General features: G+C 31.3%; 1 protein-coding gene and 1 non-coding gene across 2 annotated transcripts in view; one reads left to right on the top strand and one right to left on the bottom strand.

Annotated features, from left to right (window-relative positions):
- Positions 1-3,926: 3,926 nt before the first annotated feature.
- On the bottom strand, positions 3,927-3,999 carry TRNAF-GAA (transfer RNA phenylalanine (anticodon GAA)). Its single transcript has one exon. It is a non-coding gene; the product is annotated as a tRNA-Phe (tRNA).
- Positions 4,000-8,209: 4,210 nt separating this feature from the next.
- Rab32 (RAS oncogene family member Rab32) overlaps positions 8,210-17,475 on the top strand; it is a 34,521-nt gene continuing 25,255 nt past the window's right edge. Inside the window, exon 1 of the mRNA XM_089696136.1 lies at positions 8,210-8,334. Coding sequence (XP_089552262.1) covers positions 8,299-8,334 — 36 coding nt within the window. The 5' untranslated portion in view covers positions 8,210-8,298. The remainder of the gene's footprint in view (positions 8,335-17,475) is intronic.

Below are 17,475 nucleotides of genomic sequence, written 5' to 3'. Positions count from 1 at the left end.
CATAAGTACTTACGTAAATTTAGATTTCCACAAGAGAGTGTAATACTGAAGATTTATGTATTTTTAAAACAATGTCTGAGATAAATAAAGAAATCGGCAGCAATGTGTTTCTTCTAAATTCAATTGAAAATGGAAAATAATATTTTTATCTGAAAGGAATGAGATTAAAAAATTGATGTATATTTTTCTGTACAGGTTTTTGGGTGTGTGATAGATATCTTTAACATTATTATTACCTACCTTGGAAATATTCCTTATTTTTTCGTGTATTCCTTCGTTTAAATTTGGAGAAAATACTTTTAATAATCTCCTTAAATATAAAAATATGCATATTTCTTTCCCAGTTTAAAGTTTTGTGAACGAATGTAATTGATAATATTAAAAGTTGTTCCTATTTATTGTAATAATAGTTAACCCCATCATTACCACAAACTAAATAAAAGTACTTAGAATTGAGAATATAATATACGACTAAGTATTATAAGTTTAACCGTTTTAAAAGTTGGTAAGTTTTTCAATTTATTTAATTTATAAGAAGAAATATCACAAACTAAGGTGTGATTCTTTTTATTTAAGATGGGTTTGTAGTTAGTGCTTTTTTCTATTAGTTTGTTCTTACAGCGATGTTCTGTGAATATTGTGATAATCTGTGATTGTTGAAAATATTTAAAAACATCGGTGTATTGTTAATTTGAAGTATGTATTTGCTATTAAAAGAATTTTAGGATAAGTTAGAATTAGATTTCTTGTAAGTGAGTTAGTTCTGTTGCCTTAATAAATATATAATTAATAAAAACTATTTGCTTTTTATTTTCTATCCTTCATAAGAATACCTACCTGATTATCTAGAGTTTAGAAGAGCAATATCAAATACACCACTATAAGTGTACGTACTTAGTTTTATAGAGAACATAATATATTTATTTTTAATATCATAACTAACTACTAACATACTATTGAAATATTCTCAAAATAGCTCTTCCAAACACATGACATAAACAAGACACTACCAATACATTTATTGATTGATATCGTCTTTTTATCGAATATAAATAAAAAGCAACAGATAAAAAATCCAAATTTATAGCAGGATGTTATTTTTTTAACTGCATAAGTAGTGTCTGTGCACACAACCTTATCGCGCGGTGGCATATGGCACAATACGCCGGGCGTCGAATGCGCGCGAACCGCAGTACCAACCACAGTACTAACTACTACCGCGGCCTTCAAAGACATGTCGACGTCAGAACAAATTACCGTGAAAATAGTAAACAATTTTTCAGACCATTAAATTCTAATTTTGAAAATGGTGAGTCAATTTTAATACTAACCGCACTTACTAGATGGCGCTTTGTGTGTTGTGTTTTTTTTCAAGTTTTTATTCCTTTTTCGTTTGAGACACGGTGTATGCGTTTTTAGGTTACGATCTAGAAGCGGTAAATGTATGCAATTTGTGTGTAAGAAATGTGTTTTATGAATAGGAATACGGTGGTGTATATATTTATTTTTTATTATTATTTTTTTTATTTTAAAAGTAAAATGAGTTCAATGAATAATATCTAATGATTGTGTGTGACTGATGACGTATAAATCTAATAATATAGGTATTCGCGTCTTTATAATGTATTCAAATTCAGATAAAGATAAAATTGTGTCGTGGTGATAACAGCTGATATGATTAGTTATCGAAACATTAGATGGATTATCTTTTCATTTTAAGATTATTTCCGATAAATGAATATTTTAAAATATGAAGGAAGTGCTTTACATTAGGTAGAGTTTTCATTTAGCATTAGATTTGAACATAATATATTTTTTTCTTTTGTTTACTTATACATATAAGATTTAAAATGGTAAGTAACTAATTAATCAATTTATGTACCTAATCATATGACGTAAATATATTTAAATAATAGCAAATGTTTAAAAAATTCGATCAAAACTGGATTATTTCTATTTAAATTGGTCACACACTAGTGTGACGAGTTTTGTGAATACGTTACGATTTAACGACATTTAATTATTTAAAATAGTCTATGTAGGTACCGGTTTCGAATGACTAAATTTTAGATTGACAGATAAATCTAGAAATCTATTGGATAAGGTTACATTCACAGATTACAATATTACAACCGCAAGATGTAGCGAAACCTCAAAAATTGAATATTTAGGTTCTTGTATTTGTTTACGTACATAATAAATAGTAAATATATTTTATTTATTCGTAAATTTAATTATGTATAATTAATTAATTATACACTTGTGAGTGCTATCCTAATTATTATCGTCACTAAATATATTTATCAAGGAGGACCTTGGATACAACTACATAGTTTCAAACATGAATGACATAGGTACCTACCCACATTCGATATGTATGTATATTGTAAGTTGAGATTTGAAAGGAAAAGTATTCATTTCATTAGTAATAGATACATAAGGTTACTCGATATTTTATTGATTAGTTGATAAGTATCTATCAACAAATTTAGATAGATGTATCATGTAATTCATCCAAATTTATAGATATAATTTTAGTTTCAATCATGTTGTTATCATTTACTATTGTTATTTATTTGAAATGAATTAATTTGATATTATTAAAAAAAATACAAAAAAGCGGTGCAAATAAACCTAATCATTGCTTGACCTAATTTAAAGAATGGCAACCTGAGTTTTCTTTTAAACTTGTTACGTAAGTTTTCGGGGATACTGTTACATAACCGGTACTCGGTAGTAAAGTACAGTTAGCAGGACTCAGCGTATTTGTGTGTATGTATGCTGTTTTCTATAAGAAGGCAATGGATAGAAATAGGACAGAAATAGTTTAATAGAAAATAACGTCTATTTTTGCAGTATAATTTAATTTTTATTTAATTTTTTATGCGTTTGAAAGGGGATTGTTTTTACTATTAAGATTTAAAATATAAAATTATTGATAGGTAGAGTATATACCGTTTATATTGTTTAATGAAGTTAAGTTTATTTATTTGTAAAGTTTAGTATTTTTTTCAAACTCAAAGATTTATGTTAAATCGTAGTAGAAGTAGAAGCAGTAGAAGCTGATTAGTTGACGTTTAAATAATTGTAATACAATTAAAGAACGATGTGCTCTACATCGAATCACGACATCTTCAATACATTATATATTGTTACGGATTATTTAGAAGTTGTGTAACAATTTTATTTTCCACGTTATTTACGTAAACATGGTATATACTATATATGTACAACTATCTATGCCCCGCGGTTTTACCTGCATTGCTATACTCCTATTGGTTTTAGCGTGATGATATAGATTATAGCTATATCTTGACCCTACCTGTTAGTAATTCATGCAAAATTTGAAGTAAATCCGTACTTTCTGAGTTTAGCCCGACCGTACATACAGACAAACCGAAAAAAATTAAAAATACTATATTTTTTGCTTTCGATATATGTAGTTAGATATTTCTCAAGAAATGGTTGATAAATTTACCTAAATGGTTTAAAAATTAAAAAAAAAATTGTATATATCTATTATTAGTAGTACTGATATTTAGGAAAAGATCTTCGAAGAAAAAGGTTTGTAACTATGTACTTACAATAAGGTCTAAGGAACAATAATAACAAGATAACAGAGTAAGGGCTAATTGAAACTATTAGTGCAATCAACTAACAATGCAGACTCAAGTGCATTTCGGAGACAATGTTACAATGGACTCTTTTCTAGTTAGATTAAATATTTTTAAACGATTTCCTTTAAATTTTTCATAAAAATAAGCATAAACGTAGACTAGGTCTCATATCATCTATAGGGCTATTTCTTAAAAATAAAAAACAGTTTAAAATTATCATAACTGCATTTAACTAAGTATGTATTAGTAAAAAGTATTGTGAATCGAAGTTGTAACAATAAATAAAATAAAAAAATACAAAAGAAGGGTTGCCGAAACCAGGGATCGAACCAGGGACCTTTAGATCTTCAGTCTAACGCTCTCCCAACTGAGCTATTTCGGCGATGTAAGAATCTGTGAAATAAGGTAATATAAACAGGATTTAAATATTATACGGTGTGTATTGAGAACTTTTTCGGTTTTATGATATGAAATCAATTTCCAGGGAAGTACAAAAACGATATGATATGACAATAGTTAAACCATTTTTCGACATTTGTGGCTTCAGTTTAAATCATATTGATTGCTTTTTAATGTAAACGGTAACAGTCGGTAACCACATCTCTCAATATAGGTAATTCGTTTCTATATAACACATATTAAATAAATATTTTTTTAATTTTCTTCGCAATGCGTACAAATAATTATGTATTTACTAAACAGTGACGTCACGCCTACGCCATGACACCTGCGAGCTGTTTTGGCACAGTTAATAAATATTTTTTGAAAAATGGCTTTTATCTTCGTTAAATTTAAGTATATTACCGAAATATAGGGTTTTTCTTGTATAGTAAACGTATACACACATTATGGAAGAGAATTTCAAAATCTTTCGTCATGCCTATTAACGTATCTAATTAATTTGTAGTCATAATTTAAGTTATCGGTTCATTAGAAAAAAATGAAGGAGAGTATCCAATAATTTTCTACATTTCAAAATAGGTAATCTTCATGTGATGCGATTATAAGCGAAGCTCCATAAATATTAATCATAACATCAATTTGTTTACGAAGTATGACCATGACATGTCTACTTTGTTGTTTATCTTTAGAAAATGTGGAAAATTAGGATACTGTGGGCGTTGTGAAAGATTAATTGATTGGCTTCTTAGGCACTCAGTACTGTATCTAGTGTTAATATTATTTATAGACAGCACAGAAGGCTATTAGTACTTAAATCTTAGCATATGTCATGAAGACCTAGTCTTTGCTATTTATGTAAGCAGCCGCACGATTCGTTCAGAAATAAATTAATTAAAGGTTGATGTTTAAATAAGATTTGTTGTGTTTGTTTGTTTGTGGTCGTGAGCTCGTGACCTTAGTTGTGAAATTTTATACACATACTAGCTGTGCATCCCTGCTTCGTCTGTGGTACAACGTCGATTTGATTGTACCGACTCAGATAACAGACATAGAGACAAGCATTTATTTTTATAGATACCTACATTTAAAGATTCGTTAAATTATATGTAAGTACATATTTCGTTAGAATTTTCATATTGTAAAATTATAAAAAAAAGCAACGGATTGAGAACCTTCAGCATTCTTCAGCATTTTGGTAACGTCGATCAAACATGGTATCAAGCGATGCGCTTCGGAGAAAAGCCGTCAATCTTGTAGAGCTTATCAAATCAGATTGTACATATTATTTTTATGTAACAGCTGTTAAAAATAAAATTTATTTAGTGAGGTTTTATTTGATGATCGTGATCACAAATTACAATATGTCTAGAGACTTACCTACGGGCTTATATAAAGATTCGTTTTATATAGGTGTGTAAATACTTAATTGGATTATTAAAACAATATTATGTAAGGCATAACATGATTAACCTATTTATTTATTTAAATAGTTAGTCTATACGGATTGTGGCCTGTGGGTTTTTACTTTAAATTAATTACTTAGCTTTGATAAAATAAACTACCCTTCGTTAAGTAAGAAAGTAGATTAAGTAGAAATTCAAAATATTACAAAGTTTTGGGAATATTATGCTTTTCTTCGGTAGCCTTTATAATAAACAATAATAAACACTTTATTGCACACACAAACAAAACAAAATCAAACAAAAAATACAAACAAAGTAATATAGAGCGGTACTTATTTTTATTTTTATTTTCTCGAGAACATCTCAATTATTTCAATTATCGGTATAAAATCCCACGTAAATCCTATAGAAATTATTTGTGAAGATAAAAATAGGTGACTAAATACTAAGTTATCTGGTTACGGCGAACTTCAGAGCTCTCTAAGTCTATTTTGATGTAATTATATTGACAAATGACATTGTAGTATTTTAAATGTAACAATCGAATGTTGAAAGGACTTTGTTGCATATAAAGTGTTTTTAATGACTTATTAAAACTCGTCAAGTTATTTATGTAGGAGAAAATGATTAGGAGATAAATTAATCCATACTAATATTATAAATGCGAAAGTAACTCTGTCTGTCTGTCTGTTACTCAATCACGCCTGAACTACTGAACCAATTTGAATGAAATTTGGTATAGATATATTTTGATACCCGAGAAAGGACATAGGATAGGTTTAAGGACATAGGATAGGACATAGGGAACGGGTTTTTCTCTGAAAACGCGGGCGAAGCCGAGGGGGGAAGCTAGTTAAAAATAAATATGAGAACTGTTGTGTACCTAATTTCCCACGTTGAAATTGAGGTGAATAGTGTCTTCATCTTCATCAGCCTATATACGTTCCCACTGCTGGGACACGGGCCTCCTATGAGGGTAATATCAATAGACTTATTGAACCTATTTATAAGCACAACATATTATCGTCGTGAATATTCTGCCATATTGAAGAGAAATCATGAACCAGTTATGTATAATTCAAAACATAATATATTCGAAGAGTTAAAGGAATGATGGCACATTCTATTGTCATTTGTCACATTGTCACTATCGCTATATCGGTTTCATCCTACATATTATAATTAGTAGGTACTTAATAGTCCAGTCTGTGGGGAAATGTAAAAGCCTCTGCTCTACAAAAGGTGGCGTAGAAAATGTTTTGAAACAATATTGTTTAGGTATGAAAGGTTAATAAAAATCCAAGTTTTCGACCTTGACAGACCCAGGCGCTAGCCGCCATCTTGAATTAAAGGTGCTAAAATTAGGTATATTTTAAATAACTTCTCAATTGTTTACTAAATCACAAAAGTGTCTATGAGGGGTTCAAAGAAGACAAAATTACCTACATTTTTTTCATACATGATTATTCTGTAAGTCTTAAAGGTAAAAAGTTACAAGCGACGGAAATAATAATATTTACAGAAATCATATAATTTTAATTTTGTTTAAAAATTGTGCAGCAATCTTTTTTTATTCTTTTTGATGGCCCGGGCTGGTTAATGGTGGCGTCTTCATTATCGTCGCTGAAATTTTCTGTTTCATTGTCTGTATTTTTAGTTTCCAACCATGAAATTTCGTCGATTAAATTTACTTTTTATTGATAACTTTACGAATCGTTCATATCGGATATCTTCTAAGGATTCCTTATCCATGTCCCCTCCGTAAAAAGTTACTAGAAAGCGTGCTCCAGCGTCTTCGATTTCTTCTGGTCATGATGACGAAATTTCATGGTTGGAAACTAAAAATACAGACAATGAAACAGAAAATTTCAGCGACGATAATGAAGAAGCCACCATTAACCAGCCCGGGCCATCAAAGAGAATTAAAAAATGATAGCTGTACTATTTTTAAACAAAATTAAAATTATATGATTTCTGTAAATATTATTATTTCCGTCGCTTGTAACTTTTTACCTTTAAGACTTACAGAATAATCATGTATGAAAAAAATGCAGGTAATTTTGTCTTCTTTGAACCCCTCATAGATACTTTTGTGATTTAGTAAACAATTGAGAAGTTATTTAAAATATACCTAATTTTAGCACCTTTAATTCAAGATGGCGGCTAGCGCCTGGGTCCGTCAAGGTCGAAAACTTGGATTTTGATTAACCTTTCATACCTAAACAATATCGTTTCAAAACATTTTCTACGCCACCTTTTGTAGAGCATAAATACCTACAGACTGGATTATAAATGAAAATCTTAATGAAAATATTATAAAAAAAATTTAAACAATTCACAATTAGTTAGTTATAGTACTATTTGATCAGTTAAAAATCCCTACAGACAGGCGTATAACATGTAAGGAAATTTTGAAGCTCTACAGTGTGGCTCTACCATACTTTTTTCTGAAAAATTCAACACTTAAAAACTTTCTGTGCATTACAAAATATATAAATATTTAATAATCAACACATAAGTTTAATTCTTAAACACTATCGCATAAGTAGATAAATAAATAATCCATCGAGTCATTGAATCGGTCAACGGCCTTTATAATAATAACGAAGATTGTTTTAATAATTTATGAAGGCGAGTTGTTTGGTAAAATAGTATTGTTTGCGGCTTGGCTGCTTCTGCAAGTGAAAGATCATAAAATTAATTACATTTCGTGATTTATTCTTGGCCATTATCAATACGTGAGGGCAAATATCGTCTTGGCGTTAAGATAAGAGTACTTGGTGCCTGTTAGTTGTTTCGTTTGAACGTGAATCGAGATATTTTGGAGTATTTAGTGTGTGACTTGTGTGTGTTTGTGTTTATGTGCTCGTGTTAGCATGCCTGCCAATCGGAATGGGAAGCGTTCGTTACAGGTAGGTTACGTTGCTATAAGTACCTATTTAACTATGAATTTATAATTTTCAATCGCATTTAATTTATAGCAGTTTTGTTTGACGATCTAAATATCATTTGTTTAGCAAATACATAATAAATAATATTTTTACACACGAGTAGGTACTCAATTATAATTTGTCATCCTGAATTTAGTTAAAGAGCAATTTTTTTTGTCTTGTTAATCATTTTAAAAACATACTCTACAAAATGAAGCTCTCTCATTTTTAAGAACATGTAACATCTATCAAAAATAAGATTATTTCTATCTTCTTAATTACACAAACACAAATTTGTAAAGATCATTACAGTATCGATGTCCTAAATTTATCATTACTAAATACTCAATGAATATATTTCACTGGCTAATAGGGTTATCTATTATCTAGAACTATTTTAACAGTTCCTCAATTAATTATTATTTATTATGTATCTAATCAAATAGTTTGGTTTTATCAATTTTACATAGTAACATGTTGTGTTCTATTTAATCCAAATAACAACTGGTCTTAACTGGATAACTAAGATAGTTATCTATACATATAATAAATCTGTAGAAGGGTCAATTCTGTACATTGAAAATATTGAAAAAATAAATAGCAGGGGGGGTGTTACTGGATCGATATCAAACCCAAATATGTGATTAAAAAATTTTTGTCTGTCTGTCTGTCTGTCTGTATGTGAAGACATCACGTGAAAACTAACGGTTCGATTTCGATGAAACTTGGTATAATAATTATACCTTATTATCCTGGGCGTAAAATAGGATACTTTTTATCCTGGAAAAATACGTAGAAAAAAATTATCTTAATTTTTCAGTTTTATCCATAGACGTTGTTCTGTAGAACCGCGAACACACGTTGCGTATTATTATAGGCCCAGCCGTATTTGGGTCCAATAGATATTAATAAGATGTCATTGTCAGAGTTAATGGAGAAATAAACCATCCACGCGAAGACCGACATCCGCGCGGACGGAGTCGCGGGCGGAAGCTAGTCTTGATATAAAGTTGAGGTTTTTAAGTTTATTAAATAAATGATTTGTAACTGTTTTGTAGTTCTTCTTGATTCTATAATAAAGTAATACAAATATGTAGGTAGGTATATGATTGACGGACTATCAAATTGATTCGGATGTGTTTGCCTGAAAAGGCTTCAAATACATGTTCTATAATTCTTGAAACCATCGTATATTAAGTATTAATTTTAAAAAAAGTTTGTTCTAATAAAAAATTCAAGAAAATAATTTATTATTTTAAACAAATAAGTAACCGGTCATCCTTCTTTGTAAAAGTCTTTAAATCGCCTGTATGGCCTCTTTGTCTATTGCCATATTTAAAAATTCTTTTAACAACGTAATAATCTACATAAATACATTAACTTATCATCGTCAATATAAAGATCTAATAAAATTAATTCTTATGGAGTCTTCTTTCGATTAACATACTTGAATTTAGATATGAGATTAAAACATATTTCTAGACACACCAAATAACAAACATAACATATATTGACTTTGTTATAAATTATTTGATTCGTTGTTAAAGCTTTAGGTCGATATCTTCCATTCTTCGGAACTTGGAAGTTAAAAAACGAAAAACTGTTTAAAATAACATTTTGTCGATATAGCAGTTTTAATTTATGTACTACCTATATTATACGAACTTTGACAAGAAGAAAATATTTATTTATTAATAGTAAAGAATATATATGTGTATTTGGTTGTAGATGATGAAAATATAAAAGCTGGAGCCCGTAGTTTAAACCAATACTAATTAAAAAGACATTGCTCTTACAAATGCTCTTACATATCTACTCATTATGCCAAATATTCTAAAAATCTGATCATATTATTCTTAGATATGCGTGAATGACATGCAATCTCCTTACTTCAGGTTTATAATAATAAGTAGGTTAGCATTTGATATAACGAAAAATTAAATATTAAACAATTAAAATAAATAATAATTGAATACAGCCAAACAAAAGGGTAGTGCAACCCCGCTCTACAAATTACTGTATTACTTTGAACAATGAAAATCAAGATATAATTCCACTGAAGAACAATAAGCAATCAATTCAGATCTAGATTTTAATGAATCCTAAAAATCTTGAATTTTGAACCATTTTAGTAAAACAAAGGATTTTAAATCATCTATTTGTATTGTCTATTAGGTAATTATTTCGTTAACTTAGGCTATTATTTAGTCATTAGATAATTATATACTTACCGAACGAAGGAATCCAAACTGTTTGTTATTCTTGAAGTGTTTTTTATTGGGTAATAATTGCGTTAACAATTTAACGGCTCAAACGATTGTTGATATCCTTTCTTGCATCAAGTATAATAGCATACGTACGCATGAACATAGTTTTATTTATGAAGTAACTTTACACAATATTTCCTCAATTTTATAAAAATAAAAATATCTCGCATCATAATGAATAATCATTATATGTATTTAATGACAGTTAAATCCATAACTAATCTTACACTAGTTAATTCATAACTAATCTTATAATACGGTGATTCTACTACGGTGTTATTAATGCAATTGATAACATAAAATACATAGATAATTGGTGAAAAATGTAACAATGCTATAAAAATTAAAACCTACATATGTATTTGTTTTTTCTTTATGTACAATACTAGGCACTTACGAATTATAAACAGTACTAATTACTAGCAAAGAATTGCGGTTTAATAGCAAAGAATTTACAAAATTAAAATATTAACTCGTCGTCCGATAATTCTTTCTTGGATAAAAAATAAAAACATTTTAAACCAAACGCAGTTTGAAACTTGTTGAGCGTGAACCTTTATCCCTAATCCCACCTTCTTAAGTTCTATCCCATAATCCCATTCATTTATGCTTTTAATCGTGTTTTAATCCCACCTCTCGGTCGGTTACGGGTTTAATAAAACGCTATACGGTTTTATAAAAGGCTGTAAAGTGCTATAAGCCTTCATAGATTCAAATAACATTTTTAATTAATGTATGGTTTTTAAAACTTAGAAATTTTATGGAATAGTATAGATTGAATTGATTTTTGATTCATTTTGATCAATTGAAATAGATTTTTAAAATGAACATAACTTGCACCATTAATATATAAATTAAAAATTATTCCACCATTAGTATATTAGCAAAAGCTATAGGCCGTTTCTATTTTAATTCTAACTAGCTTACCGCCCGCGGCTTCGCCCGTTTTGACTTAAACCTAATAAATTATAACTACAATAACTAAAAAGTAAAACCTTCCTCTTCAATCACTCTATCTATTAAAAAAACCGCATTAAAATCCGTTGCGTAGTTTGAAAGATCATAGGGACAGAGAAAGTGACTTTGTTTTATACTATGTAGTGATAACATTTGTGTAATCTAAATTTCTATGTTATAATTTCGGTTAGAATATGCGTTGTAACTGATGTTTTTCTATGCGACCATGAACTAATCTATAAAATATAAATAATTCTAAAACTTATTAGTTACTAAACATACTGATAAACGTTTATTGCGTGCTTATCACTTTTAAGGGTAAATTTGGCTTTATTTTAATACGCAATAAGAATATATTTTTTATAATAATACACATCTTATACTACAATGCATGATTACGAAAATATTTCTGAATTAAATGGCTCTACCATTCATTTTAATTTTTCTTGAAACTGTCGTTTTATTGACGAATGGTTTTGAATACCGTACCCAAATATTGTAATTTTCTGAGAGAAATCAATATGTACATGTATTGAGAATTTTAACAATTAAAATATTGACATTCTTACTTATATCCATACGTATGGAAACTTTATTATTAACACGAATCGAAGATTAGCTTAAAAAAAATTAATAATCTCAATGAAGCAGGACAATTTTTTGGACAATAATATTATTCATATCATACATGAAAGAGACGGCTGTCCTTTTTTCATAAGAGTAACAGAGGCACACTATTCTTTATCAGATTTACAAAAAATTGTGATAAGAGTGACTCAACGAATATTTAGTAACAAACGTGCTTTGAATCCATAAAAATTATAATTGTAACGTTTTTAAAAAATATCCATTAAAAATAGCAATATAAATGTTTTATGAAGAAGTTACTTATTTGAAATGTGTTATTTTATGGAAAAATAGTTCGTTGCTTAGCATAAAAGTTAAAACCTTAGTGATAAAAATATTAAGAATTACCTTTCGTAATTGTGATAATTCGTTAAAAGAGCAAACGTGTGAAATAATAGGATTGTGATTATTTGCGAAATTGGATGTAGAGACATGATAGCTGAAGGGGCCTTCGAAGCTCAGGTCAATGGACGCTTGACAGTAAGTTAATTAATGTTATTATTCGACAAAATTAGATTATTTTCTCTAATTAACGTACTACGTTTTTATCAGTTTTCAGTCTTAATTAGCGTTGACATTGTCATAAACATGATAATCAATTCCTAATACAAATACAATTATGGAAATACAAATTACACATTTACCTCTATCAATAAGTATCTAATAATTTTAGCGCCTAAAATCCGCTATTTTATGTTAGCATCAAACTACTAAGAATCGTAGGATTCTACATGTAGATGTCTGACTAATACTGAAATAAATATGTACCTACTTAAGTATCTTTCTATGTTGTACAAAGGCCGGAGTCCCTCAGGGCTCCGTCTTGTCGCCCCTCCTATTCGCGCTATACACTAGCGACATCCCAAAGCACGATAAAGTGCAACTATCCCTCTTCGCGGACGACACGGCACTCTACGTGTCGAGTCCACACCGCAAAAGAATAGCTCCACTCCTACAATCCGCGACCGATGCATTAGGCAAATGGTTTCGCAAATGGGGTATCACTGTGAACCCCGACAAGAGCGCCGCCGTGCTCTTCAGGCGCGGCGGCCCCGAGGCCATAGATAGTGTCAAACTCTATGGCCAAGTCATTCCGTGGCAAAAGCACACCAAATTCTTAGGCGTCACTCTAGACGCACACATGTCATTTAAAGCCCACATTAAGGCAGTCCGTAAGAAAGCCAGCTATGTTCTTAGCCGGCTCTATTACCTTATAAACAGTCGCAGTAAAATGTCCCTTAGACATAAGGTGACACTTTACAAAACGGTGGTCCGTCCAATCCTCACTTATAGTAGTGTAGTTTTCGCGCATTGCGCCCCCAGCTCCATACACAAGCTCCAGACGATTCAGTCGCGGTTCATGAGAACGGCGACTGGAGCGCCCTGGTTCGTGCGTAACGTGGACCTACATAGGGACCTAGAACTCCCCACCATAGCCCAATGGATGAAGCAAGCGTCTAAGCGCTACTTCGACAAGGCTAAAAACCACCCCAACCCATTGGTGACAAAGGCCATCGCATACGTCGCGAATCCCGATCCCACTCGTCGTCGCAGGCGGCCGAGACACGTCTTGGACGACTCCGACGACGACATTACCAAAGCCAACGCACGGCTAGACTCGGCGATTGAAGCCCAACGTCGAACCAACCGCGACACCGCACACACCACAGCAGAAAGCGTACACCGTCTTCACCGGCGAAGACGAGGTCCCTTGTTCCGCGTTCCCGCGCCCACCCGGGTGAGCGCCCGTCCGATTAGGGCCCTTCTGGCCTCCTCCACTCAAGCGACAGCTCAAGCCGAGGTTCGTGGTCCCCGTCAAGGGGGGACGCCCTTGTGCATGTCGCTACCAGGGTGAACCTTCAGTTCACCCCCGCGTCCGCGTTAAAATGTAGAAGCCCTTCTGGCTAACATTGAGAGACACCACACACAAAAAAAAAAAAAAAAAAAAACAAATGTTGTACAAAGTTTCGTAACTCTATATTAGTGAATATAGATTTTTATATTTGATATTAGAGAACGATTTTTTTTACAATGCTCTTTTAGTGAAAAGAGCATTGTAAAAAAATTCGTTCGCCTAACGGTGCATTTAGTCCAGCATAGAGCTCTAGCAAGAACATTTTTTCGTGATCTTTTAGTGTAAACGAAAACTCGTATTCAGTGTTGTTCAGTATTAGAGCATTGCATAGTTCTTTTCGAACGCACTAAGAACAACAAAAGAATGCTCTACGCCTGTTTACACTAAAAGAATTTGACATAGTGGGGTTAGAATGAGCATTCGCTCGTTTAATCTAAATGCAGCGTAAAAAAAGCCTTATAAATATAAATCGGATCTATCTAGATTTGTAAAAGGAAAGTAACACATCGATCGAATGTCTTACAATTACATACCTAGGTACTAACGCTAAGAAGAAGGAGTTTAATTACACCTAATTATTGTCCCATAAAGTCATTATTTTAATTGAAATTTTACGATTTTAACTATGTGTATACAGGGTGTCTCACTATTGGTATACTAAGCGCGAAGGGAGTAGGTATGTAGTTTTGCATACACTGATCACGTAAAAAATACTTAAACAACAAAATTATGAAAAATGATGAAAATGAATGAAAATCTATGTTTCCTTCTCTAGCTTCGCGCAGCCGGCATAAACTACTTCGCTAATGTGAGCATTTTGTCTATGAAAACATAATCTTAAACGATAGCTGATAGCTCACGTGCGGGAGGTAAAGTTGGGCGGGTTGTTTGTTATGGGTGTACACATAGTGTTTTAAGAATTAATCTATTTGAAAAAAAATGCGTCTGGAATTTTATAAGTATTTTTTACGAACTCAGCGTATGCTCCTTAGTAGTTTAGTATACCAACCTGACACCCTGTATATAGCCCTTGTTATTTAATTACCACTTAAAAATAACCTTCGTTGTGATAAAATTAATTCAACATTAATACCCAAAGTAATTAATTGTGTCATTTGGATAATGAAGCAAATTAAAATTCTTATAAAATCAATATTTATTTTAAAAGATACCTGTCTAGTTACAACATTCTTGTAAACGATATCATTCTCTTATCTTTTATTTACTAACTAGCTTTGCGACCCCGATTCTGCTTCCGTAAACTCTGTTACCCTATTTTAATAGTAATTTTTTAAAAGGTTCTTACCTCATATGAGATCTTCAGAGTTCAGGCATGCCATTTTATCAAAATCGGTTCAGGGATTTCACCGTGAAAGTGAAAAATTTAGATTGACAGTTATGACATGGAATAAAGATAAGACGTTATCAAACCGGATAGAAATGTAAACACTGATTAAAATAATCAATTAATAAATTTAAAAAATATGTAACTTATCTTCTAGTTTTTGTATGAAATGCATTTTCTGAACCCACAAATTGGAAAACTGACATGATTAAAAAGAGCAACTATGGAGTTTCTTGCCGGTTCTTCTCCGTAGATACTGCTTTCCGAATCGGTGGTTAATGTTAAAAATATGTAATGACGTTTCAAAAGTGCTTCTAGAAGAAGTCTAATTGAATAAATAAATGTTTGAGTTTGAATTTGTACACACAAACTTCTATGTTTTAATATTTTTTTGATAGAGCGAGCAAAAAACATCATCATCATCATATTTTAGAATTAGTTACAACTTGATTCCCTACCTTTTCTAGGTCCTATTTACCTTACCTTCCCTTTCCCAGAGGAGTCCTTTTCTAGAGGCACATAAACTTTAAGATTTCCTACTAAGAATTAAGCTAAGAATTAAGGTCTACTAAGAAGTGAGCGAGTTAAGCGCGTCACACACGGTGAAGATACTATAATATTTTATCTTAAGATACTGTTATATTTTATATTACAGTATCTTAACGCATCCGGTATCAGCGTTCGGACCATCATTTTTCTTTTTGTCATTGCGTACTAAGGACCCCTGTAGAACCGCCATCCTGTTACAAATGACGCGAAATTTTGTGGGTCATTTGTAACAGGATGGCGGTTCTACAAGAGTCTAAAGTACGCAATGACAAAAAGAAAAATGATGGTCCGAACGCTGATACCGGATGCGTTAAGATACTGTAATATAAAATATAACAGTATCTTAAGATAAAATATGATAGTATCTTCACCGTGTGTGACGCGCTTAAGTCTAGGGTTTATTATAATAATATGTTTCGTTGCAAGTTAATCAAGTTTATATACTTGGCCTATGAATTCCTAGTACATAATTTATGTGATGACAGAAGTAGCCGAAATAGATTCTTAAACGAACTTTAATAAGCGGATATTGATACTTCCTGCTTTTCAAAGCATAATGGTATCTTGACTATCTGGGCGTTAATATAATTTTTAATAGTACCCACTTATATAATAGAATTCAATAATACACTAATATCATACGTGTAGTACCTATCTTTGACTCAATTACTTTAAATACTTACCTATTCAATTAATGAATGAAGTTTGAGCTGCACAGTAGAGATCAATAATTAATATAATTGTATATATATTTATAGGGCGTGATCTTACTATACTGTATGTTAACCAGACAACTTGATTTATGTAATTTATTTTACATATTATGTTAACATTATGCAGTTAAGTGTTCTCAGTTCATTATTTCAAGACAACGATGTAAATGCCTTATTTACAAACAATCAAACAGTTAAACCTTTAGAATTTTAATTTTATTCAGGAAATCATAGGCGCAATCCATGGGCGTAGCTAGCCATGGGCTCAGGGTGGGGCACAATAAAAAATAATACGTAACTAGGCAACTATACACGTGGTCTTATCCCGGTTAATTTTTCGGGCTTCGGATCTCAAAACGAAAAAAACGAAATCCTTATAAAATCACTTTGTTGTCCGAAGGTTTGTCCGTCTGTCTGTCTAAAAAGACCTTTTTACTCAGGAACGCGTGGCGGTATCAAGCTGAAATTAATATTGAATACTAAAGTCTACCGTCTGTCTCTTGAAGCTGTGAAAAAATACAAACTTATAAACCAACACACTCAAAAGAGCCGTTTATGTTGCAAATTTTCACACATTTCGACATTTACAAGGGAATCAAAGAAACCTTGAAATTTTGTAATAAGTCTACTTCATACAAAATTTCATTCATTCTGGGTTCACAGGAAGTACTTTGTAGGTTTTGATTCCTTGCGACCCATGCGAATGTCGAAAACTTTCAGCAAAACGGCTTCATCTTTTTGATTTCGTTAGCTAGTAGTTTGATTTTTTCACAATTTCAGCATGATACCTCCACGTGTTCCTGAGAAAAA

Source organism: Colias philodice, chromosome 6 (assembly GCF_061535455.1).
Source record: "Colias philodice isolate Cphi_HAF_F1 chromosome 6, ilColPhil1 Martin Lab GWU primary, whole genome shotgun sequence".
NCBI classification, from domain to species: domain Eukaryota; kingdom Metazoa; phylum Arthropoda; class Insecta; order Lepidoptera; family Pieridae; genus Colias; species Colias philodice.
The sequence above is the reverse complement of the archived record's forward strand: the minus strand, read 5'-3'. Positions and strand labels throughout refer to the sequence as shown.